This window comes from Eublepharis macularius, chromosome 5 (assembly GCF_028583425.1).
Source record: "Eublepharis macularius isolate TG4126 chromosome 5, MPM_Emac_v1.0, whole genome shotgun sequence".
Classification (NCBI taxonomy): Eukaryota; Metazoa; Chordata; class Lepidosauria; order Squamata; family Eublepharidae; genus Eublepharis; species Eublepharis macularius.
This window is the reverse complement of record NC_072794.1, coordinates 144,876,482-144,904,196: the sequence shown is the minus strand read 5'-3', so window position 1 is coordinate 144,904,196 and position 27,715 is coordinate 144,876,482. Positions and strand designations below refer to the sequence as shown.

General features: G+C 43.4%; 1 protein-coding gene across 1 annotated transcript; it reads left to right on the top strand.

Moving 5' to 3' along the window:
• The first annotated feature begins 11,139 nt into the window (after window positions 1-11,139).
• On the top strand, window positions 11,140-17,765 carry OCSTAMP (osteoclast stimulatory transmembrane protein). The gene is made up of 3 exons (XM_054980442.1): window positions 11,140-11,201; window positions 13,701-14,751; window positions 17,400-17,765. Exons 1-3 carry the CDS (start codon window positions 11,140-11,142, stop codon window positions 17,763-17,765), a joined length of 1,479 nt encoding a protein of 492 aa, XP_054836417.1.
• Window positions 17,766-27,715: the final 9,950 nt, after the last annotated feature.

Genomic DNA, 27,715 nt, shown 5'->3' with positions numbered 1-27,715 from the left:
AGCGATCCCTGTAAATGGATCCAAAGTTCTTTGGTCTTCCAGTAGTAGGAAGGTTAATACAGTTGATGATTCTTTGAGGTCTGTGTCATTCAATATCACAAAGAAACGGGTCAATAGTTTATTTTTTAAAAATTAAATGTGTCCTCCAAATAACCATCCATAGTATCTTTTCCCAAAGTACCATTCAGAGAACCTTTTCCCTTACTTGTTTGCTAGATTACAGTCATAATGATCTTGCCACACATTATAACAAAACAGGGGAAATAGGGAAGCTTATCACTTTAGGTTCTACAAATCTGGAAAGAAAGCTGGGATAAAATATTTTAAATCAATGTATAGAATAAACTTTGGGTCTAACACAGTGGGAGTTTATATGGAGAGATGGAAAAGCCCAATAGGCATAGCCATTGCTTCTACACAAGAGTCCAGTAGCACCTTTAAGACTAACCAACTTTACTGTAGCATAAGCTTTCGAGAATCACAGTTCTCTTCATCAGAAGACAATGCAGAATCCTTTGCAAAATTCAAGGGGGTTGTGGTATTCAAGGATCTCTTGGCAGCAGAAAAATTGAGAAAAAATTGATTCCGCGTCTGATAATGCGTCTGACGTTACAGCTGTTTTCACATATTGGCCATGCACATCTCTCATCTACAACTTTCTTACTATATTTCATTGTGGAAGCATGGTAAGAGAAAGGACACTTCAGTTTCCTTTCCTATCCAGCCTTCAATCCACTTTGCTGAAGTGAGCAACTCCTGCTAATACTATTTTGCATTTTATTCCAGTAGTTATTAATTTAGGCACAGGATACCACAAACAGAACACACACAGTACTTACGAGCTTCTCAGGCAACAGCACTGAAAAAAATTGCATTTAAGCAAATATATGACTTAAATATATGATTTAAAGTTGCTGTGTTTCCCCAGAAAACACATTATTATAGACTTCAGCGAATGGACTCAGAGACTTACTATTGAAGACCAGCTATCCTCAGTTTGGGAATTGTCTTGTGAGGTTCCTCAGGGCTCAGTCTTATCCCCCATGTTATTCAACCTCTATGTAAAACCTTTAGGAGAAAGCATTCCTACCTATGGAATTGCATGCCATCAGTATGCAGAGGATACCCCGCTCTATATCTCGTTATATTAGCATATTATTCAATAGGCCTTGATAAAAGCCTTTGTGCCAGCAATAGCAATCTCCCCTCTTGGAACTGGATTTTCTTAATGCGCTTCCAGAAGGCCTTAGGGTTAGGATCTGAGGAAGCTCACCAAAAAATTCAACAGTCAGTTGTACCAGTAATGAAGCCAATACCGAATGGCCCCTGTCCAATCATCCTTATGCATTCATTCTAGGATGGTCAGTCTCCTTGAGACTGAAGAGCAACGGAGGAGCGTATGATGTCTTGTCAGATAGTCTATGGTGGTGCTCCTCCAAAGCTCCATGCTTCTATTCCTCGTATATTTGCAGTTCAGAACTTACACCCCATGTACATAGTGTCTGTACGCACAATGCGGATCCTCTGTTTTTGTAACGCACAGAGTCCACAACCGGAATCCCATTGGGATGTACATGCTGCAGAGCTTCCTATGCAGATGAGAGCTTGAAGGCATGGAAGCTGGACATAATCCAGCTCCCCAGCAGGCATGAGCTGGATCCTCCCTCGACATGTTCATCTGTATACAGATTCAGCATTCACATGGGGTTACTGTTGCCTTTGGTTTTCTACAGTACTTCAATCTGGACCACACTACCTGATGTGACTCTCTGTCTACAATTTGGATTAAACGGGGAGAAGTATAGTACGCCTCTGGCTTACCAGTCTTGGGTATGCTGAATCATAGTACCTAATGTGTGAAAAGTCTTTCCTCTGGAAGCAGTTTTGTGCATCATCACTCCAAAATCTGAGTTGATCAGCTGGGTCATACTCATCAGGCAGTACTGCGGTGGAATAGCAGCATCTGGCCACCAGGAGTCAGAATTGTTCCACACAAGTAGAAATAAATGGTTGGTAAGAAATATTTTATTCAAATATATCAAAGATTCAAGGAAGTCAAGACTTGGTGTTAAATTACCAGAAAGTTTGTGCAAAGGGCTGCCGTTTTATAACCTGTGGCCTCTCTCCTCTCTCTCCCTTTTCTGTAACACCCTCCCCCGCCCCAAGGAAGCCTGCACATTTCCAAAAACGGCTTTTGCGCAAACCTCTGCATTACTCATCTGCCAGTGCGTGAATAAATCATTCCAGTCAGCCTGCCGCTGTGCACTGAATAAATCTATTCCAGAGTGGTATCTGTCATGTGCAATGGACATCTTCTCAGACTTAAACATGGGAAACAGTAATCTAGGGAGATGGGTCCAGTGACTCACAATAAAGGGCCACGGCTCTGTGAAAAAGCATCTGTAATGAATGAAGAAGGTCCCTGGTTCATTCTCCAGTGGTTCTCCAGGGTCTCTGGTAGAAGTCTTTCCCATCACCTACTACCTGGTCCTTTTAAGTGGGGATGCTGGAGATTGAGCTGGAACTTTCTACATGTAAAGCAGATGCCCTGCCATGACTCTGCCTCAAGGGTCAAGAAGGTTTTTCCTTTGCTGGCTTTAAATCTGCCATTCTGGTGAATTAATGTCATTTTATGTATTATGGAAGAGTAAATATTTATCTGTATTTGTTCAGTTAGAGTTATCGATATTCCTTGAAATCTATCAACAGCTGGTAGTTGCTGTGCAAGTGTGTGCCTGTGTGCTTATGTGAGATACTGGCTGTACCAGTTTTTGGTTACCTTGACATCTGTTTTTGAGCACAGTGATATTTAGCCGTTTCTTTTTATAAGGGTGTTCAGAAGCAATCACCTAGCAGGTCTGCTGAGAAGTACGCTCCATTTTAGTCAATGGGGCTTACTTCCAGGATTGCATCTCTCAGTCTGGCTTTATTCATGACAATAGGCCTAAGTCTTCCCAGAAGTTTGAGGGAAGGCCCATAGCTCAGGGACAGAGCCCAGGTTTTGGCATCACCAAAGTATCAGATGGCAGGTGCTGGGGGACATTTTTCTTTACCTGAGACCCTGAAGAGCTGCTGCTCTGAGTTAAATGGACCACTAAGACAGGTCCTTGGGTCCTTAGGTTCAGAAATATCCTTTCACCTGGAAAATTTGTCTCCTAATCACAATTGAACAGGGGAGAAACTGAATTCTGCTATTATCCAGTAATGAGGCAGCAGTGGCCGGGGGGATGGGCAGAGATAGCAAGATAGAGCCCAGTCTCCTCAGAAGCTAAGCAAGGTTGGTACTTGGTGGATGGGAAACCACCAAGGAAGATGGTTGTTGTGGATTTTCTCTCTACAGAGGAAGGCAATGGCAAGCCTCCTCTACTTTTCGCTTGACATGAAAGCCCCTTGACAGGGTCACCATAAGTTGGTTGTGACTTGACAGCATTTATGTACATAATGAAGCAGCTACTTTCAGCCCTATTGGCTCGTTTGTTCCAGGGATGTCACTAAAAACATGGAGCTTGTCATAGTCTGGTTCTATTTTGCCTTTCTTTGCCTAGGAAATGACAAAGAAGTTGGTATCCAAAGAATTGTGAAGGAATACGCTCTGATCAAAATGTCACAGCACAGCACAGTGTGTGAGCAAATTAAAAGGCAATTTATTAACAAAGAACCCCTATATGTTTAATAAAAGCATATTGGCTCACCGAGTGATCTCTACTAAGTCCTTAGTAACTGCATGAAGTAGCAGCATTTTAATCTGAAATCATACAGAGTAGAATAGGATACATGCTTGATAGGAGAATTAGCTGTATGGACAGAAAACTCTGGAAGGAACCTTCTTTCTGGGCTCTTGCTCAGTTCAGTTAATGGAATATCCTTCTATTGGATGCTCAAGTTCTCTGCTCCCTCGTTCCCCCTTCCCCTTTGTATATATGCTCAGTTAGTGGCAAAGGAAGGAACAAAAGCATTTAATCTACCCAGGCCATTGTGTTACACAGCTCAAGTGATTCTCCTCAGCATTTTCTGTGGCATTGCAAGGGGTCCAGTGATTTGGGGACATACCTGTTAAATTGCATGCTGTTTTTTATCAGTCAGTCACCCTAAAATATTGCCCTTCCAAGAAATCAGTTGGCTTCCTTACTGGTTTCCTTTACAAAAAATAATATTTTCCTCCCCTGGGGAAAATAATTTTATATGCTTCATATAATGTAGTTAGGTTTAAAGACGTCATTGCAGGAGGTCAACAATGGTTGTGGCTTAGGCAATAGATCACCATTATGGAGCCAACATTTTCAGATTGGGAGCCATATTAATAATAGAAACTTGAGAACCCAGTTAACAGATTTTGAATTATTGGGAGGTTTTAGTGTTAAAAATTTATAAGCAACGCTTGACCACAATACTCTCTAGGTAATAATTTCTAGAATACATGAAAAAGATGTTAGTAACTCCTATCCCAGATATTTTTTGGCACACATTTTTCACCAAGGGGTCAACATTGTGTCTCTATATAACTCTGAACAAGAATTACTATAAATTACTGTATCACTGATACCTTACATCAGATAAGTAAAAATAATATGTATTAGAGACGTACTCTTGTAAAAGTTTTCCATATCTGGACTGGAGAAGTCTTATATGTAACTGAACATATATGTAACTGCTTTGATCTTTAGAGAGATCTGTATAACTGAAATACTTTAATCATTGATTAATTGCTGCCAAAATTTTAATGGCAAGTTTTATTCATCATCAGTCTAACCATACAACTTTATAGCAGTAGTTAATAAGATTTGGAAAACTGTTGAAAGGGCAACAGATAGTAAAAATGTATCAATCTGCAATCTAGAAAAGTACACAGAGAAATTTCAGCAACTCTGGAAGCTGGCCATTCATTTTATAAACACTCAAAACAATATTAATATTGTATATTAATAATACAATTATTAATATTATTTCACAAACATTGTTTCCTTTTGTATAAACGTAAACTTTCAATTCAGTTTATTGAAATGAGCTTCCCTTTTTGCCCTGTCACAAGTTGAGGCTCTGTGATGTCATAGACTGTTCATGAATTTTCTATTTGTTTAGGAATAAACAATTGGAGTCATGGGGTTTATGGGCAGAAATGGACATGCTGGAAAGATCTGCGGACTATATAAACCAATCTGAACAAGCCTCTCAGCACATTCAGACTTCCAGGTGTATATATAATAGTATCCCAAATATCTGATTCTTATTCATCTCATACATTTGATAATACCTAAATCTTAACATAAACCAGACAGAACTTTGCCATGTTTAGAAATTCTTTACATGTGTCAATGATTATATATATATAAAAAAATTGATGAAAAAACTGATGAAAAAAACCCTCAAAAATGGGGGAGGGCAATTTCTTCCAAAATTCGTCCCATTATTATGCTTCATTTTTGTTAACCAAACTTCACATTGAGGGCAAGAAATAGAGTGAATAGTTTTAACTTAACAGCTTACCACTCTGTAAATAGATTTTACAAAGAAATGAAAGTTTAGCTATCCCGAACAGTGCAATCTTAAATGGGTTTTCACAAAAACTCATATCGGAGTTTTCTCTAAAACAATGCAATTGAAGAATTTCTAATTTTTCATCGTGTGAATAGCCCACAAATCATCAGATAAAGACAGCAGAAATGGCCTTTTTAAAAAACACTTAAATGTTAGATAAAAAAAGATGGGGGGAAAGATGAAATTGGATTTTATTTCTTGTGCAATATGAAGCTACCCACAGCTTTCCGTAGAAAGTAGAAGTGGAAGTTTCTTTTTTAAGCCACAGAATGATTAAATGACATGTATTCCCGCCCATGTAAAACATGCATTTATATTCCAGAAGTTTGTTCTATAGAAGAATGGAGATTCCGTTATCATGAAATAACAGAAATCTCTACTTCAGTGCAAAGGAGGATATGAAAATGTAGTACTCTGGCACACACTTTGCTTTCAGAGCAGTGTTCAACTCAAATTGGGAGAAAACCGTTGCCTATGCCTCGTGTTGTTATTACATAAATGAAGTAAATAAATAAAATAAATCATGTGACCATAATACGGATAACTAATCTTGCCCACTCTGAATGCATTCTTCCCATGTGTTCCTCCTGAATCAGCCATTTGGAGAACTTGAAGCATTTAGTCCCCTAATGGAACAAACAGCAAATGAGACTATTTAGGTCTTGGACTGGGCAAAAACAGCTCCTAGCTAGCAGTGGCCTGGCTCAGCAGCACAAGCAGTTGCTAGGGTTGCCAGCTCCAGGTTGGGAAATTCCTGGAGATTTTGGAGGTGGAGCCTGGAGAGGGTGGGGTTTAGGGAGTGGAGGATGCTCAGCAAGGTATAATGTCACACAGTCCACTCTCCAAAGCAGCCATTTCCTCCAGAGAAAGTGATGTCTGTCAGCTGGAGATCAGTTGTAATTCCGGGAGATCTCCAGCTACCACCTGGAGGCTTGCACCCCTAGCAGTTGCTGTGCTAGGAGGTGCCAAGCTGCACAGCAGGGGGCTCTGCTGAAGACAAACAGGTCCAGGGAACACAGAAGCCAACAGATCAGGAGCTAAAACATGTCTATGTGGAGGCAACCGGCACAAGGAAAAGCCTCACATGCCCAATTCATACAATATGGCCATTGTCCTGTATCAGGTGCATCGCAGGGGCCGTGTGCTTTTAATTTGCACACTTGGTAGGCTCCCAGTTTAAGGGCTTGTGATTTGGGCCGCTTTCATACATGCACTTTCAATGCACTTTAGTAATGATTTGCAAGTGGGTTTCACAAGTTAAAATTCAGCCGCAAAGTGCATTGAAAGTGGGTTGAAAGTGCGTTATTTGGTGTATAGGAAAGCAGGACCTTGCCAAGTTTAGAAATTCTCTACAGGTGTCAATGATGAAAAAATCATTATGGAAAAAATTGATGAAAAAATGATGAAAAAACGCTCAAAAATGGGGGAGGGCAATTTCTCCCAAAATCCATATTGTTGTTGTTGTCGTCGTCGTCGTTCCCTTGGAGGCAAGGGAAGAGAGTATGTGACATAGTTTCAGTCCAAATACAATACCATTTATATAATGCATGTGTGTGAGATTGACAGATGGCACTGCACGTAGATTGATCATCAGCTTTTAGGAGCGGGGTCCCACCTCAGGTTAAGTGTCCACCCCTGCAAACCCTGTCACCCCTAATCAGACAGGCTTTGGCCCACCAGCAGTGAGCCTATTACTCAGAAGGCTGTCAGACAGCTATCAAATGGGATTTTCCAATGATTTCTTAATGAATGGGAGTAAAGTCAGAGGCAGGGAGGTGAGTCAGAGATAGGAGAGGGTGGGGGAGGCACTTGTGACAACAGAATCTCTCCTTGATTAATGAGAGTCTTTAGTTGTTGTTTCCTTTGGGGCATAATATAGTTGCTAAGGTTTTTTCCCCTAGTTAACTTGGAAGATTTTAAGTGGAAAATTTAATTACAAGAGAGAGAGAGAGAGAGAGAGAGAGAGAGAGAGAGAGAGAGAGAGAGAGAGAGAGAGAGATTCTTTTCCTGTGTCTGCTATTCTCTTCTGCTTTCTCTTCTGTGTTTCTGTTATTCTGCACTTGTCTTGCAATAGCATTCTTGGTTGGGCACAGATGAAATATTTTTTAAAAAGCCCATGCTTCTCTTTATACTGCTAGAGCAGCCCCATCTTACAGCCTAACCAGGGTTACAAAGGTCACAGCTTTAACGAAACAATTGACTGCAGGCAAAATCTGCCAGGAAGGCGATGCCTGTTATATAAATTCTATTGAAATGAATTGAATAAAAGCAATGGCTGGTGGTTGTACACATGTAGCTGCCATACTAAGTCAGATCATTGGTCCATCTAAGCTCAGTATTGCCTACATGGATTGGCATCCGTTCTCTAGAAAGTGATCTTTCCTAGTATGTGCTCTGCCAGGGGTTGTACGTACACAACATCCTTATGACACACTGTGGCTGTCTTTTTTCTCTCACACTGGCAGTCTCAGGAAAAGTCTTTTTCAAAAAAACCTGCTAGCTGAAATCTTTAACTGAAGATACCCAAGACTGAATATGGAACTGTTTGCGAATTAGGATTGCCAGCTGCAGGTAGGGAAATTCCTAGAAATTTTGTGGGTGGAGCTTGGGGGACAATAGGGTTTGAGGAGGGGAGGGGCCTCAGCTGGGTATAATGCCGTAGAGTCCACCTTCTAGGGCAATCATTTTCTCAAGGGGAACTAATGTCTGTTGCTTGGAGAGCCGTTATAATTCCAGAAGATCTCCATCCACCACCTGGAGGTTCACAATCCTAGTCTGCATGCAAAGCATCTATTTAGATTGCAATTTGTACCCCACTGTTCCACCAAGAAGCTCAGAGCAGCATACATAATGATCACCCAATAAATGTAGGTTAGGTGGGAGATAAAGTGACTTGCTGAAAGTCACCCTGTGAGCTTTTTATTCTGAGTTGAGATTTTGAACCCAGGTCTTCCAAGTCCTGGAGTAACACTCTGGCCGTTTCCACACGGCTTATCTTTTGACGGGATGCAGCATGTTCTCATGCGAAATCATGCGATAACAGCATCTTCCTGGAGTGATTTCGCACGTGAAGATGCTGTATCCTGACAAAAGGTAAGCCGTGTGGAAACGGCCACTTATTGCTGCACCGCAAGTAGCTCTACTACGGGTTCTGCCACAGCTCCTCCCTCTTTCGGGTACACCAAGAAGTGGTTTTGTTGAGATCCCAAGATTTTTTTCAAAGTTTGAATATACGAAGGAAACAGCTTCTGATACAATCTAAACAAATAATCCAGTCCATTCTCAGATCAGACCAAAGGTATGCCTGCCTAGTTGAGCACTCTGTTTCTGTCAGGAGTCAGTCAGAAGTTCACAAATGGATGAGAAGGAATTGCACTTTAAGTATGTGTGTACGTACATATATACCCATGTATGTACTACCCCATCTTTTCTTTATGGCTCAAGGCAGACGACAGTTTCAAATAAAAACTATGTCCAATATAATCAAACCACATTAACACACTCCACAAGAAAATACCTTTAGTTTAAACCCCAATAAAAGCCCTAGCAAATAGGTTTCTGTCAGCATCTGGCACTGAAAGGCATATATAGCTTCCATACACAGAGGTTCCATTTAGCTATTATGACTAACAACAAGCATTGAGAAGGGGAAAATAAATTCTTTGAGAATGGGCTTTTTAAAAAAGTTACATCTTGTGATACACCCCCTGTGTGCAGTACTTTCTTTCACTGGTCCTACATTCTGCTTCCAGCTTGTGTTCTAGTATTATGAGACAGGAAAAATTCCTTCTATCCACCATCCTCCTCATTCATAATTTTTATAAACCTTAACCACATTCCTGTCAATCATTCATCTTTCTCTTTGTTTCTAAACTGAAAAGCCTCAGATTGGGGTCCCCAATTTTTTTTGAGCCTGCAGGCACATTTGGAATTCTGACATGGTGGGCTCAACAACAAAACGGCTGCCACAAAATGACTGCTGCAAGAGATGGAGGCAGAGCCAGACACAAAATGGATACTACAGCTTACCTTCAGGTACACAGTGAAGATCTTTGTGCTGTGGAAGCAGTTTCTGCCAAAGCAGTGTTTTTAAAAATCTGCACAGCCAATCAATACTCCAATGGCCAATCAGAAGCCATACTCTGCAAAAGGCCCACTTAGCCCCACCCACTTTCTAAAACACTTGGCAGGCACCAGGAAAGGTGTTGGCGGGATCAATTTGCCACAGCAACCATGTTGAGGACCCGTGTTAGTAGCAAAGTTAGTAGCAAATTAACCTCTGGACCACCATAGTTACCTAGGGATCCCATTCCCTCAGTAGGGGCGGAGCATCCCCTGCTCTGAGCCTCTGCTGCTGCCACCTCTCACCTGGTTGGTAGGGAGCAAGTCATGGGAATGGGCCTCAAATCCCCACAGTGTGCTCCCGCGCACTCCGGAGCACTTCCTCATCATGCTGCAAAAGATGTCATTCTCAGTGCAATGCAGAAGCAATAGGTCACACTCAGGGCCAAACTGATAAAAATCAGCCCCCAGTCTTTTGTTTGGGGCCAATTTTTATCAAATCGGCCCTCAGCATGACCCATCACTTCTGCATCATGCCACAAACTATGTCATTCCCAGTGTGATGAGGAAGTGCTTCAGAGCATGAGAGAGGTAAGTCCTCCTGGCCTGCTCTCCCCAAATCCGCCCTGTCCCCAGGTTTCACGCCCAGATAACCTGGCAACCCTATACCTCTTCTGCATCATTTCAATCTCTGTGATACTTTTTAAAAGGTGAGGTAACCTCAACTATGTACAGTACTGCCAATATGACCATCCTAAGGATTTATATAACCATTTTGTGCTGGCCATTTTAGAGTCAATCTCTTTCTAATAATTCCCAATCCCAACCGAGTTGGCTTTTTTGTTTTGTTTATTGCTGCACTATATGGAGTTGAGATTTTAAGCAGGCTTGTGTTCTCTGTGTGAAAATTCTACTCTTTTCTAGCAAACACCTTGCAATCTCAGTCAGCGGGGGTGGATCAGCTGACTAGCAAACGTCTCACCAAAGTCCTGTGGTTATTCACAACAACCAGCCTTGCCACAGAGTAAAAATAAATCCTGACTGGCAATACAGATCTTCTGCTTTTCTGAACTCATTTTGGTAATACCTAGGGTGGCTTTAAACTGGGATCTGTATGGGAGAATATGTATAGTCTAGTAAGAGGTTTCTTAACAGGAACCGATATAAGAATTTGGGGCTTGCTCACACAATTTCATATGAAGTGCCTTACACAGTCATACCATTGTTTTATCAAGGTCAGTGTTGTCTACTCTGACTGGTAGCAGCTTTCCAAGGGCCTTCACATTAGCTACTATTTGTTCCTTTCCATTGGAAATGCTGGAGATTGAATCCAGGATTTTCTGTCTGCTGGTGATTTACCATGAACCACAGCTCCACCACTGAAATGGAGAAGGCTATGGGGAGAAGACCTGACCAGCTCCCAACCACTGAGTACTCCTTTTAAGAACCTCTCCATCTCTCTGTTGAAAACTAGCTATCTTTCTTGGTCATCCCTCTGTCAGTTGGGAGCTTTATCTATGAATTTTTTTTTCCCTTGACAAAATGAATATTTGGAGGATCGCAGAGCACTTACGAAAGAACTGGGGACGCCTTCACCGAACTCGGTACGTAGCTTTTTTTTCACTTAAATATCACGCAAACTGTTGCTCTGTGCCTAGAAAAATAATCAAAGGAAGAATTGCTCTAATACTTCTGTTAAGAATTGTCCCTCAGAAGAACAACTGGCTCAGTTATGCCTTGCTTGGGGAAATGTGTTCACTAAACTAATACTGGATTGCTATAATAGAGCCTATGGTGATTTGGTTGGCATAATGACATTCTACACTGCCTTTGAGGGAATGCAACCAAGTTTGGATTTAATTTATTTCTTCAGAAAAACACCATGTGAATTTGCATTTGATGCTATATAGGGAAGGAATTATTATAGCCCTTGGTTTAAAGAAGTCTGAGGACCTGGATGGAAGATGCATTGTAAAAATGTGAATGAGCCTACTGTAGCACAATCTTTTTCATCTTAGGAAACTGCAGTATCGAAACCATGGAAAGCATCATGAACAATTCATTTATTCATTTAATTAAAACATTTCTGTGCCACTTTTCCACTCAAATAGGGCCCCCACTTAAGCAGTATGCATTACATTTTACAAGCGCTGCCTGTGGACTGAGGTGTTGTAATATTCCTCACTAATCCCTACTCTGCCATGGCAGCTTGCTGGGCAACCTTCAGCCAGTCATATGCTCTTAGCCTAACCTACCTCACAAGGATGTTGTAAGGATAAAATGGAGGAGGAGAGAATGTTGTAAGCCATCTTGGGTCCCCATTGAGGAGAAAGTGGGGTATAAATATCAAAATAAATAAGTAAACAAATACCACTTTTTCCATTGCCATATCTTCCTTCTTGGAGCACACTAATTGTACCCACTGTAGCACCAAAAGCTGCAGCATTGCTCAAGACTCATTAATAATACCCAGTGGATAACACTTCACATCCCACCAGAGGTTCCAACCCTATGCATTATTTTCCCAGAGTAATGCTGCAACTAACCTGAGCAAAAAATTCCCCGATAGAGTCTGAAGTCTCACCTTGGGGAGACATGCCAGAGAGACACAAGAAGTACTTTTGAAGATGAAGGGTCCAGGGGAGGAAAAAGAAAATGCTAGAGGCTGACAGACCAAGGGCTATGAGTTTCTAATTCCTACCCCACTCTAATTTTGATGCTGAATGTTCCCCAAGTATTTGAGTGTACTTTTATAGCTGAGATGCAATGGATTTTATGGCATTTAATCCTAGTACTTGGCAACATGTGATGGTTTTGCATGTTATAATGAACATATGTATATCCTCTATGTACATGCATGCATCTGTTTGTAAAGAGGGAGCCAATGTGCACTCACTGGGAACCAATTCCTGGATAATGTGCAGTTTCAATCATACATTCATCTGTACATACATTGAAGATAACAGGAAAATTACTCAACACACATATAAAGACAAATCAAGTGTACTCTGTAAACGGATTGCATGGATGTTCATCTGGAGAACTGGGTTTGATTCCTCACGCCTCTGCTTGAAGCCAACTGGGTGACCCTGGGTCAGTCAGAGCTCTCTCAGCCCCACCCACCTCACAGGATGAGTGTTGTGAGAATAACAACACTCTGCTCTGAAAATGCTCTGAATAGGTGTTAAGTTGTCCTGAAGGGCAGTATATACATTGAATGTTATTGATGTTATTATACCTTGTGAACCAGGTTAGTATTCAGTATCTGGTTGTATTTAATAGCTGACCAGGCAGATTGAGATAATAAAATGACCTGGGAACAAGGTGAGCTGATTAGCCCAAGCTGTACTGGGAGCACTGCAAGAGCCGCTGTTCTCTAACCCCACCAGAAACAATACCTTGCCTTTGACTAGACAAGAGCTGAAGCGGCCATGTGATATCACCAGCACCACTGGGACTCACTTAGCTCTGTTTACTTGCCAGTGGCCTTCTAGATAGGCTTACCATGTTCCCCACCAATCACCAGCTAACTGGCAGGAAGAGGTGGGCTAGGAGAAATGGCCACAGACAATGATGTCACTTACGGTGTGACCCAGAAACAATAGCAACATGCCAGGGCTGATCCTGCAACACTCAGCTCAAAACAGTGGTTTTGGTAATCTTTGAGCCAAGTGTTATAGAACTGATTCTGGTGCAATGCCGTTTCAAGTCATGCCAAAAGTAATCCCATAGGCAGGGGCCATGGGTGCATGCACGTGGTCATGCATGCACACACAGGTAAGTATCATCTACCTCCCACTAGTTGCCAGGGGGACCTGGCAAGTGGCAACCCTGCCTCCAGATGAGCTCACCAGGAACTTCCCTAGTAAGGTAAAAAGGGCCAATCTCCCCTAATAGCTGACCATTTACAAGAATTCATATTTGGTGCTGCCTCCTCCCCAGATTCATAGAAGCCATTGAGTCTAAAGTACCTAAAATATGAATTTTGGGAGCAAAAAAACTCATATCAAGTGAGTGATGAATTGGAAGTGTTAGTAAATTTCAAGTATTAGCAAATATTTGTTATAATAACTAGGAATAAATAATGTGCATTTTTGGAACAGGTTGGAGGTCTGGACCTACTCCCAGGATACTTTATTCCCGCAGATACAAGCATTCACCTGGGAAGTCTGGCTTGCTTACTCAGCACCATTACCGTCAAACCACAAGCAGCTGCGGTCCTTGTTTCTGATGTGCTGTTGCATAGCTGTGTCAATAGGAGGCCTCTTTTATCGCTGGATGTTTTCCTCACTGCAGTACTCCTTCCGGTTCTCTGCTGCGACTGCCGCCGCAGTTAGTCTTCTTGCCTTGTTGACTCTTTTCTTAGTGCACCCTGCCCGTTGCATGTTCACGATGATTGTGCCTACGTTAGGGACCAAGCAAGGGCGGAGGCTTCTCCTGTCTGCATGCTTCATGATTGTGGCAGTCAACATCACCCCTAACATCTTGAGCAACATCCAAGCCATACTGCAGGTCATTAAATGCATCTGCAAGAATTCCTCCAAGAGCGTTCTTACCTCAACCCACCTGTTGGGAAATGCTTCTTGGGATTTCAGCCACTATCTCAAAGGGGTGATTAACTACATGCCCAGCCAAATAGTGAAACCTGGAGACGGCCACATTCAGTTTGAAACACACAACAACAGCTTCTTGCTGAGTCGAAAAATGATCACCACGAGCCAAGGGATCAAGGAAGATTTCTCACATGTTGAAATGCTGGCCCAGAAGGCTGCACTGTTGTCCAACCGGGTCGTGGCTGGCTTCTTCCTCTTCTACTTGATTTTTGAATCAGCTTGGTATCTGAAGAACTATCTGACTGACCTCCAATTTGACAATATTTATATCACCAAAAAGCTAGAAGATTTGGCTCAGAAAAATCAAGCCACTCACCTACTGGTTTGCTCTCCTAAAAAGCTGATCAAGCCCACTGGTCTCAAGTTGACCCGAGAGGAACTCATGACATGTTTGAGACAGATGATTCTCATCACATTAATGCTGATATTGACCCTAGTGATCATAGCAACAGATTATATTGCCTTCCACTTGGCGCAAGCAACTGTGACTGAAGTCTCTCGGTTCCCTGCAGTGCCAATTAAATTCCAGATAAAATATGATGTGAGTATCAGAGCCTCTCGCTTGACTCTTTAAATGAAGGCATGTCAAGATGTCAATGCCAAACAAAACTGAGCTGAATGCTTCTATTATCAGGCTCATACAATGATAATGAGAAACACTATCGCATGGTAATAATCTAGTCTTATTACTTAGAATATAGATTCAGATATCCAGTGATGAAAACATGAAGCTGCCTTTGGTCTATCAAGGTGACTATTATTTCCTCCGGCCGGCAGCAGCACCCTAGCATCTCAGGGACAGATCTTTCACCTCACTTACTACCTGATCCTTTTAACTGGAGACTCTGGGGATTGAACTTGGGGCCTTCTGCATGCAGAGCTGATGCTTTACCATTGAGCAGCAGCCGGTGTAATGATCCCACCTCGAGGTGGCCAAAACTATCACTTAAAAAGCTAGCATATGGAACTGGCAAATGTAGGTAGAAAGTAGTTGTCAACAAGACCTTATTTTATTTATTGGAAAGATTTATCTCCAGCTTTCCAATCCTCATTTCGGTCTTGCAGGCCACTTACAAACATAATTTAGATTGGTATGAATATCACCGGTAGGGCAATTGAACAATATTACCCTAAAAAGAAAAGAATTAAAAAAAACAACAACTTGGCATTTGAAAGACAGAGACGGTACCATAATATGCTTAATGAAGAAGAACTGTAAACTTGTTTGTTTGTTTGTTTGTGTATAGTCCGCCTTTCTCACTGAGGCTTAAGGTGGATTACATAGTGTGAGATTAGTACAATCAGTAGCATTACCAGAGAGAAGTACTGATGCATTACCAGAGAGAAGACCCTGTCTTTGGTAGCCACAAGGATTGCCAATCCCCCACTGGGGGTGAGGGATCCCCCACTTACAGCCTCCACCCCCTGCCCCTGCTTACCTGGCCGGGGCGGGGGGACGTGCCTCTTGTGCTCCACAGCAGCCTGATTCAGTCCAATTAGGACCCGAATTGGGCCTCTGCAGAGTTCAGCAGTGCTCCCGCACTCTGCAGCAGCCCAATTCAGGCCAATTCGGGCCCAAATCAGGCCGAAGCAGCCCCCATGTGGGGTATGGGAGCACTCCCAGGGCAGCACATGGCCTGAATGATGACTTCACTTCCCAGAAGTGACATTATTGTGCAGGCTGGAAGTGCACGCGAGACGGACACCAAAAGGTAGGTGCCAGGATTCCAACCTCTTGCCCAGGGGGTTGGGGGACCTAGCAACCATAGTAGCCACCTGCCTAATCTCAGAAAGTGGGGCCTCCAATGAAAATTTCACCTGATGGATCATCTTTTCGTAGGCAAATGAAATACTACAGATGCCTCAATCCTTGACTGGTTAGGGCATTGTTGGTTAAAACCAGACCTTAGAAGTGTGTCTGGAAGTGGCCTGTAGCATTCCACCTGGAAATTAAACCCAGTGTCACCACATTCCAGGATGTCTGAGCATGCTCCAGTTTTGTAGCTGAAATCCATTCATAAAATGCAAGGGTTCATTCAAAGTTCATCATTTCTTATGGTCTTTCAACTCCCTATACTTTTAAAGCAGACTTTTCATAATTAAGGTTTAATCCATGTGATTTAATGCTCCCTGCCCTCACCCCAGGATGGATTTTATACTAGCATGGCCATCTGGTAGTATGAACTGACTGACACAAATATGGATTATAACATCCAAAGATATAGGGATTTCCTCATATGTTTCATGATATTCAAACTGTGGATAGGGTGTTGGGAAGACTCAGGTTTGAATCCCCACTCTGCCATGGAAGCTTCCTGGGTGACCTTGGATCAGTCACATTCTCTCAGCCTAACCCACCTCACAGGATTGTTGTGAGGACAAAATGGAGGAATAGAAAATTATGTAAGCTGCTTTGGGCCTCCATTGAGGAGAAAGATGGGGTATAAATGAAGTAATTAAGTTCAGAGGAACAGATAAAATGAGGTCAAAATATAGTTGTACTCTCCTTGATAGTAGAAGAAAGTGCCTTCAGGTCATAGCTGACTTACGAAACTTCCTGCTGGAGTTCTCAAGGCAACAGACTAACAGAGGTGGTTTGCCATTGCCTGTCTCTGTGTACCATCTTTCCACTATACATTTAGGTTGGTTGTTTCAAAGAATGTTTTTAGTGGCTAGATGGAAAACTATTGAAAGACTTTATAAATGGTAAGAAATTATGCTATTTGGCTTAGTCCAGACAAGTATGCTTATGTTCCAATGACCTAGGCCGTTTCCACACGGCTTACCTGTGTGCGTTATGTCCCGGCAGATCGCGCAAAAAACACGGAAGATCGCATTTCCTCGCGCGAGATTTGCGCGACGTCGCATGACATCGCGCAAATCTTGCGCGAGGAAACGCGATCTTCTGCGTTTTTTGCGCGATCTGCCGGGACATAACGCACACAGGTAAGCTGTGTGGAAACGGCCCTAGTCTAATCTTGAGTATAATCTCATTTGAACATGACTAAGCCGAGGAGATCTGAATGAACTTAAAAGAATATAAGTCTTATTCGGATGGCACTGGATTCGCTTTCTGAATTCTAGTTTACAATTAAGAATGATTTTTCACAGTCCCTAATGGATACTTTTCTTTTGCTCTGAAGAGGCTTCTACATTTCTACTGAATGATTCTCTTTGATTGTTTTTCAGGTCAAACTTACTTGGTTGAAATTTTTGGGAAAGATTTTTAATGATGCTTTTCCAACAGGACAAGTCATAGCTCCATTTGAAAGCAGTTACCATCAGAATCTGACCGTTGTCTCTGCTAACTGCTCCCTGAAGTGGCCGTGTCCTCCGAACCCATCTGTGATCTTTGCTGTCGGACTCCTTTATTGCATCATTTATGCTATGATATTTCTGGAAACGTACTCACATCGACTGTGCCGAAAAATTTCAGCCTCTTTTTTTGAGAGCCATGAAGATCAGAGGCTCCAGTATCTGTACAGGAAACTTGTTAGGAAACACAAAAGAAAGGAGCAAAAGCAACACCAGCAGAAATCCACAGTATTTTCTTAAATTGCTTCAGGGAGGGCGCTCTTTATTAGTATATACAAGAGGGGACCCACAACAAAATTTTGTGGTTTGTGATGGGGTAATATTGGAGGGGGGTCTTGCCACACTGAGAGCCACGGTGGTCCTGGAGGGTGGCAGCAGATATGATGCTGGGGTGGTGCAGGGCAGTTGCAGGCAGATCTCTAGCCCCCACCTAACAGGAGGTAATTCTGGTCACTGGGCAGTAATTGTTTGGGTCATTTGGATCCAGGGTGCCTTCTTCAGGAGGTATCTCATATCTGCCCCTTTCAAAGCAGTTGGAACTACCTCCTACCCCACAAAGAGAGCGAAGCATTTATTCTCTCCTGAACCGAGGCAACCCACCCAGCCAGACATGATACTATTAGCCATGAAGGGCAAGTGGCAAGATTGGATGTGGCAGGTGGCACACTTTGAAAGAGCTTAGCCACCATCAGGCCTCACCAGCTGAAAGTCATCCATACATACTAGACTTTTGTTTCTTTGCTTTTTAAAAACTGAGAGGTCTGTGACTTGCACAAAACAATAACATGGCAAAAGAACGCAGTCACACCGTAGGTTGCTGTTTGCAGATGGCAGAGCTAACACTGCCTCCTGCAATCTTGTGTTTTATTACAAACTGGCATTGGGTGTTTTAGACTGTTGCTGGTTGCTAAAGGCTAACAGTGTGTTCTTCTGCATTGCATTCTGACAAGAGAAGACAAAAATCTCGCCGCTCTCATGTTCTGATCCAGAGTGCATTCATGTTTGAAACCAAAAGCTAGGGAGGTCGGTTCCTAAATCTAGGTAATCAAATACACAGATGCACACAGAGACAATGGGTTGATTCACCATTGCTGCCAAACCAAATCATGGTCCCGAACCAGCCAAATGCGTGTGTAGATGGCTTCCATCATCCTCCATGAACAGGTCCTGGGCTGGCTTCCAGCAGTCATTCAGCAGTCATTCAGCTACAGGATAAAAGTCGAACGAACGAACGAACGAACGAACGAACGAACGAACGAACGAACGAATGAACGAACGAACAACCTATGATGCCATGGATTCATTGATTTTTGCTATTTTTTTGCTGACATTCCCTGACCTCCTGATTCATTTCTTTTTCAGAGTTACCTTCTTAGGTACTTAGAGTGGACTATTTGCCTTTTAAGCTACAAAAAGCAGCCGCACGTTTAATAGAGTTCCCCTCTCTAGAATAAAGTTGTTAGCCCTTCTCTTCTTGCCAACCCTCCTGGGTAAAAAGGTCACCCCTCCATGCCAGCATTCAGTACAAAAATGAAGCCAATCAGAGTCCCAAGATGGACACTGGCCCAAAACTTCCTGTAGTGGGTTCACATGCAGAAGACCATCTTAGGTTTGCCAACCTCCAGGTGGGGCCTGGAGATTTCCCAGAATTACTATTGTTCTCGAGAATACAGAGATCTGTTCTCCTAGAGGAAATAGCTACTTTGGAGGGTAGACTTTATGGCACTATAGCCTGCTGAAGTCTCACCCCACTCTCCCCGACCCCTAGGAATTTCCCAACCCAGAGTTGGCAGCCATAATTGTATGGTGAGGAAGCAATGAATCTTTACGGACCCCATGGTTCCAGCTTTGCCCTGCCAGTTCCCAGTCAATTAATGCATAATTAGAGATAACACTAAAGGCAGTAAGCAGCCTCTCTGTGGGAAATCTTCCCACTGACAGGTCTGGTGCTTGCATTCAATTAGGCCACAGCAACTCGTAACAAGCTAGACAATTTGCTCTACCAAGTGATGGCTCAAGAGGACTGCCAGGGACGTAATCTTCAGGGAGGGATGCAGCGTAACTACCAGCCTGCTTATAATGTCTTGTTAAACCTGAACAATCACAATTTTAATCACAAGTGATTTGTTCTTTTCTTTTGTGTCCTATAAATCTAAAAGTAAAGTCTGGCAGGCCCTAACTCTAAATAAGGCAACTCCACTTCCAAGGGGCTCAGACGTGCATTTCCCTGGACCTGGGCTGCCTGTTGACAATGGAATTATTGTGCCCCTGCAGGGAATACAAACCATGCCAACTGGATTCAAGTGATGGATAAACAAGTGACTAGCTTAGGGAATAAATTCAATCAATTTGCCTTAGGGGAGTTTTTGAGACTTGGATTTCCTTACATGCTATCAATATATTTAACAGTGAACATGGCCCCATGTGCAGATACTTAAACCATGAATTTGGGGAACATAGACAGAAGGGAGGGGTCCCCCCCCCCAGAAAACTTGGGGAGCCCTCCCCTGGTTTGTAAAGAAAAAATGAAAAGTTAAAAAATGGGGGGTAAAATCCCACGGAGATCAGAGAAGTATTTTCAGTGCAAGTGCCAGTAACATACCTCCATTGGCCTGCCAAGAGAACTGGAGAAGGCAGTAACGCATGTGAGCAGGATGGGGTGAGGCGTGCGGGGAGAGTGAGAGCCCCTGAGCCTGCTGCTCCCCATAGCTGGGCTGGCAGAGTGGTAGGGCTGGACAGGAGGGCAGATCAGAGAGGAGGGGGCAGGCAGGCAGAGTAGCTGAGGGGTAAGTTGAAGTTGGGCAGAATGTTGGAGAGTCAGACAGCCGGGGGGCCAGAGCCAGGGGGAGTAAGGCAGGCCGAGCGGCAGGGGAGCAGGCAGGAGAACAGGAATAGTGATGGGGAAGAGGAGAGTGGGAGGTCAGAGTGGAGAGGAAGGGGGCAGGAAAGTAGAGCGGGGTGGGCGTAAGATTCCTTCTCTCCCACAAGTTTCTCTTTGGTCCCTGTAGGTGGGAGGAGTGGGACCTCAGACCAAAGAGGGAGGCATGAGCTAGCGCAAGTGGGATGGGATCCTTCACATGAGTCTTGCAGGTCTCCACTTGAAATATCTCACAGCTCAATAAGACTCCCTTTGTAGACGCCTTCGTGGGTTCTTCTTAACATGTATCATCATATTATATCAACTTTTACTGGTGTTCTAATACTCCGGGCAGCTTCCTAGTTACACTTTTGTTTATCTGCACCCTGTGAAAGGCTAGAACTTCTCATTTGACCCCTCTCATCATTCATATTGTGAAACAAACGAAACCCTTCCAGTTCCTCACATACAGAAACATGCCTGAAAGATCTGTGACAGGATTCACACCAAGCTCTTCTCTGCCCCAGCTCCTCCTCCACCACCACCCCTTCTGTAACAGTCCTTACAAAAGCATGCAAAACAATTTCCTTCCAAAACACCGCCTGAAGAAATGAGCTCCGATGCACAAAAGCGTGTGCTGCAATAAATGTTGTTAGCTCTTTTCTGTTTTGTTTTGCCAGAATGGACCGTCATAGCTCCTTTCTAGATACCTTTAACCCAAATAATCCAGGGGTTTACCTCCCTTTGGCCAGCCCCCTTGGTTTGTTTTGCTGACAGCAGGCATGGCTTAGATTCCAGCCTGTTTGCCACGGCTCTTCTGCTGCACTTCCAGTGCTAGCTAACCAGCTGCTCTGTGGCTCTAAGCAGAACTCCCACATTACATGGCATTTTTTTAGGGCACACCCTGGTTCCTTTGCTCTAACTTGATTTTTACGCAAGCTTCCCTTTTTGTGAGACACTCTTTTCCTATGCAAGCTATTAATAATGCTTTACATTTTTTCTCTATTCTGTCTTGAATGCAGTGTTTTAATAAAGCTTTTTAAAATCTTCCAGGATGTTCAGTGTCCAAGATTCAGTTGCTCATCCAGGCAACACCCTCCTCTCAATAAGGGAAGTGCTGCTGGGGGGATACAGGGGAAGGGTAGGGTGACCTGGGCCCTCTCAAGTTAAGGGACATGAAAACCAGGTTGGTGCCATTACTTGGTCTGCTGATTGGGTTGACAAAGACAGGAAGAAGAAAGGGGTGAGAATGGATGAAGGGGCACAGATCTGTCTGCTTGCTGGGAAGTTGGCATATACCAGAGTACAGACTCCTCCTCCTTGGGCTAAAAAGGATAAAGACTTGGAGGAGGATGCAGCTGGGTAGGGGACAATACTGTAGATACCTCCAAGAACTTCCCTTGATGTGCAGGAGGAGCCTCAACACTGAGTCGGCTCACTCTGGAATACAGCTAGAGTTGGCAGGCAGTGCCTGCAACTGGCAGAAGTGCTATGGGTGGATATATGTGGTAGGCTGTGACGCATGCTATGGTGTTACATCATTTTCAGGAAAAAAAACCCAGAAGTGACATAGGTAGCTCTAGGAATTGCCAGAAATGCTATGGATGTACCATAGAGTTTTTTGCAATTCCTAGAGCTATGCTATGTCACTTCCAGTTTTTTTACCAGAAGTAAAGTGATACAGCCAACACTGTGGGTTTTTCACATTTCCCCCCTGCTACTGATCAGAGAGGTGGTAGGCAAAAGGAGCAGGGGGCAGGGAATCCCCCACCCTTACTGAGGAAATGGAACCCCTGGATACAGCCCTGTTTTCTGATTCTGGTCTTTGATCCTGAACCCTCCCCCTCAGCCCCTTTGCAGTACTCACCTTTATAACCTTTAAATTAGTGGCAGGCAGCTCCTGGAGGGGTGGGGCCTATGTCTCCACCTCCTTGAAAGAGTATTTAAGGCCTCATCGCGCCTTTGATGGAACAACCACCACACTACACTCTTGCCTTCAGCTGCAGTAACTGGATTCCAGCCTTGATTTCTGAACCTCAGATTGGAGCAGGGCAGAAGGGATTCCTCAGCCAGTGTTCCCCTCTGCTTCCATTCCGCTTCATACTACTGGACTCTTGTTTGTACAGCAGAGAGCACATCAGCCCTAAGCACATTAAAATCAACTAAAAATACTAATGGGTGTGTAAGTTTTATCCCACATACTCTGGAAGAATGATAACTCTTAGTTAAGCTGCTTGGGAGTAATAACAACAACAACACTTGATTTATATACAGTACAGGAAGAATGGCAATTTTTTAAAAAATGAAATAAACTATTCACTAAGAAAAGAAACTATTCCCTGCTTCTGTACCACACAGAATACTATTGTAGAGCTAGAGGAGGATGCATTGAGATAAATTGCTGGGATGATCAATGCAGTTATTATCATTACTTAGCAGGTGTATAATGTTTGGCTTTGATAGATAGATAACACTTAAAGTCTTCATGGAAGATAAAGAGATTTCCAAACGCAAGCAATTCATTTAAGTATAATTCCCTAGAATCTATCAGTCTAGGTAGCTCTGAAGATTGTGAACAGAAGGGTCTTGCTTAAGACATATTTTTAGCTTATGTTTGCATATAGTGCTGACGGATGAAGGACAAGACTGAATGTAGAAGATAAGTCAGAGCCTTGCCTAGAGAAACAGCTCAACTTCCTTATCACCGAATTATTCATTTGATAATGTTTCCCTTGACTGAGCACAACTGAACATGCAGCCAAGATGAATGGAGAGTCTTTCATGGCTCTTTGACTGGAAAGAGCAAGAAATATAGAACTTGGGTAAGAATAGAGCCCTTGGGCAAATGGGTTGTTTTGCTAATTAATTTATTTTATGAAATGTATACTCCAGCATTCCATTTTAAAGCACTCTAGGAGGCTTTCAAGAGGGAGTTTGGAAACAGCAAATGATAAAATCAATAACCTAAAACATCCAATGTTACTGTAACAAACAGCCACAGCCTGAAAGACTACTCTCACTGACAAGACTTTAAAAACAGCAACCAAAATGAAAGAGTATAGCACATTAAATCCAAAGTAGAATTAATCATAATTTTAAAAATGATAGGGAAATAGTCCAGATGTGAGAGGAGGCTAGCTCCAGAAGGCCATCAACAAGAGGGCCAACCAAGTCTCCAGCGGGAGGGAATTCTACTGCCTAGGGCACACACCAAAGAAGCTTCTTGGCTGCTGGTCCAGAAGTTGCGGACCACGAGTTTTATCTTACATAGAGTTGGCATATAAACATTCATCCCTTGAAAATCTAAAGATGCAAGCAGGTTCATAAGGCTGTGGACCTTCCCTCAAATATCATGATCCAAGGCTATTTAGGGGTTTAACATTATTAAAGCTTTATGTTATCAAGCAAGACATGTATAACCAAGGATGTCTACTGTTTCCAGGAATGGTGACAACTGGTAAAAAAGCCTAAGATAAAAAAAGGAATTCATGGCCACTTGCACTACCGGTTTGTCAAACAATAATGCAGGCTCCAGGATCCCACTCACCCACCCACCCACCTGCAGGATCTGGGCAGGAGCCAAACAACCCCAAGGTGTATAGGCTAAATATTCACTGGAGAGCTATAAAGAATTGACATTTTACCAGGGCTTTTTTTCAGCGTGATCTCCCAGGATCTGAGATCCAGCACCTCTGAAAAAAGATCATGTGACTGATGGCCCCACCCCCGGTGCCCAAAGACCCATGGGCCGTCTCCCCAGGTGGAGCTTCTCCTGGGCCGCCTGCTTCCCCGGCCTCTTCCCAGGCCTTTCTCTCCCTCCCTTTCTCTTTCTGTCCTTCTTTCCTTGCTTCCCTTTTTCTTTCCCTCCCTCCCTTTCTCCTTCCATGTCTTTTCTTCTTCCCTTTCTTTACCTTCCTTCCTGTGGCGCCACCACCTGGCTGGCTGAGAGGCAGGCCAGGAGGGAGAAGAAAGGAAGAGAAAGCTGCCCTCCTTTGCTCTTTCCGCTGCCACCGCACCAAGCAAGGGGCAAGAGAAGGAAGGAGGTGCACAGCTGGCTGGAGGTTGGGGCGAAGGAGCAGCTCGGCAGCACCCCTCAGTCGCCCTGCAGGAAAAGGGCCCCCATCCTACCCACCAACTTCACGGTGGTGCTGGTGGAGGTGCCTGCTGAGGGGGAGGAGAAGGAGCGCTCGGGCGGACAACTGCAAGGCCACTTCCGGAAGTGATGTCACTTCCCAGAAGTGACGTCATCATGTGTTTCCTGCAGCGTGCATGCTTTGCGTGTGCATATAAGATAATAGAGAGATCCACCACATCTTTTCCCAGAAAAAAAGCCCTGCAGTTTACCATTCTCATTCAAGCCATGACCTGATATGACAGCCAGGAAAAAGCCAAGAACTATGATGATTGTTTTTTAGATTTCATCTAGGTTGTGAAATTCCTGGAGATTTGGAGGCAAAGCATGGAGAAGACAATTTGGGGAGGGAATGGAGCTCAGCAGGGATGTGATGTCATACAGTTCCAAAGTTGCCATTCTCTCCATGGGAAATGATCCTTGTAGTCTGGTGATCAGATGTAATTCTGGGAGAACTCCAAGTTCCACCTGGAGATTGACAATCCTAATTTCAGATCATCTTCCTGCCATGAGTCCCTGAGAGCAGGAGGGAGCGGAGGGACATCAATAGGGTATAATATCATAGAATTCACCATCCAAAGCAGCCATTTTCTCCAGAGGAACTGATCTCTTCAGCCTGGAGACAAGTTGTAATTCCAAGAGATTTTCAGCCCCCCTCCCTGTAGGTTGACGATCCTGGTGCTATTAGGCGTGGCTCCATACATAGCGTTGTGCCTATTTGTTCCATTCTCTTCCTGCCAATGATTGCATTTAGAATTTATTTATTTATATTTATTTATTTATTTACTTCATATAGACCCTTCCTTCTCAATGAGGACACAAAGTGCCTTCTGTCATTCTCCTATTCTCCATTTTATCCTCACAACAACCCTGTAAAGTAGGCAAGTGTGTGACTGGCCCCTAGTGACCTAGCAGGCTTCCATGACAGAGTGGAGAGTCTCTCTACATGAGACATCTGACACATGAAGAAGAACACTGCCAGGAGATGCAATGGTCACCGGGAAGGGTAGTTTAAAAAGATAGCACCAGCTGCAGGGTAATGGTTTTGCTATACACTGGAGCTGTGTGAAGGGGCCGTGAAATGCCAGAAGGGAAACTTCAGCCCATTATGACCTCTCCAGGTCCAAGCCCAGCTCTGGAAGGCAACTCCAGCTCATTTTCATTCCTCACAGCCCTCTGATTGCTATCCCTCACAGTTTTAGACTGGAGGGGTGAAATTGACAGCCTTTGGGGAGGTGAAGACGAAATTAACAAACCCTCCGTTTAAACTATGCTTCCCTGCTAACACTGCGTCTCCCTACACTTGACGAACATGCACTGAGGCATCTCGTGTAGGGAGACTAACCACTGCTCCACTACAGTATGCAGGAATCAATAACGCAGGAGACTGGAGGCCTGTTGCTACAGGGCATACGGAAGAAATGTCCTCTGAGAGGTATGCCAACTGTGCTCTCTTTATGTCCTCATGCTTCATGCCTATTTCAGTCTGACCACATTTGGTATTTCAAATGGAAATGGAATAACTCTGTGAGTATTCCAATAAATAACTGATGTGGGCACCAACAACCGGAACGTGGGTGTCCCCCATGCTAAATTAAAATGGGATGAGCCTCAAATGCAGCCCACGTTTTTTGTTTGTTTGAAAATATGTTGTTAGGAATCTTTCCCCTCTGGCTTTTATTTATTTTCCTTTTTGTTAAATGCCACCTCCAAAGTGGCAGCAACATTAATTATAATTTTTTTGTTGGCTGGCTTAAAAATGTCTGTATCAATCTCACAGAGCTAAAAAGGGTAATGGTAATTATATGTAGGAACACTCGCTTGTGGATATTTCCATGCATGCTCTATAATCTAGCTATCTATATACAGAATCATATTCTTAAAGTCAGAGGGAGTTCTGCTAGAGGCAAAACAGCTGTATGATTGCATCTGAGCCACCATTCAGCAGTCTCGAGATCTTTTTGTTGTTGTTGTTGTTTTTAGTGCCAATAATAATTTTTCTGGAACATATGAGGCAGAACAGATTGGCCATTGATTCTGAAGCAATGTTCCTAAGTGCTCTTTCTGTTCAAAGAAGGAGGGGGAGGGGGATTTTCATTGATTCCCTCCTCTCACCGTGGACCCTCATTTTTGACATTCCCAGGCAGCACAGCTTCAGGTGGAACAGAAGGCTGCAGAAGAAAAGCGGAAGGAAAGTCCTCATTTATGCAGCGTTGCTCTACTCGTACTACATAGGCCCCAACTCATGATGTGCAATGAGGTAGTAGAATTCTGGGCTGTAATCCTTCACATTTCCGGGAAGTTTGTATTTTTAAGGTTCCCCAACACTTAATTTTTTTACTTTTTAAATTTACATCATTTGTACCAGTAGAAAAGAGCAAGAGTCCAGTAGCACCTAGAAGACTAAAAAAAATTGTGGTAGGGTATGAGCTTTCGTGAGTCACAGCTCACTTCTTCAGACTCACGAAAGCTCTTATAGGTGCTACTGGACTCTTGTTCTTTTCTACTGCTACAGACAGACTAACACGGCTACCCATATTGAGCTAACATTTGTACCGTACTTTTCACCGCAATGGGGACCCAAAGTGACCTACAATATCCTCGGCTTCTCCAATTTATCCTCACAAATACCCTGTGAAGTAGGTTAGAGTAAGTGTGTGATTGGCCCAAGGTCTCCCAGAGAGCTTCCATGGCACAGTGAGGATTTGAACCTGGGTCTCCCAGATCCTATTCTGATACTCAAACCATACGCCACACTGGGTCTCCAAAACCCTTGTTGCAAGTAATAAATAAGCACATCAGTGGAAAAGGGGTTAGCACAGCCCTCTTCCTAATATAGAAGTTTAATACATTATTTATTTGTCTGGAACATTTTTATGCCATCTTCCCATCCAACCAGGGTTCCCCGAAGATGTCAAATTATCAAAACCATTAAAGTTTTTTTTTAAAAAAATATACATTATGAGATCAATTTAAAACAACAATAAAACAAAATGCTTAAACAATGAAAACTGGGGGTGCTGGTCTCCAGGTGAGGGCAAGGGATCCCCCACTCCCAGCCTCCACTCCCTGCCACCACTCACCTGACTGGCAGGGGAAAAGGCGGGGAAACAGGCATCCCAGGTGTCCCAGGAGTGATGTCATCATGCGCCTCAGGAGTGCTCCCACACTTTGCACCAGGCCAATTTGGGCCCCAAATGG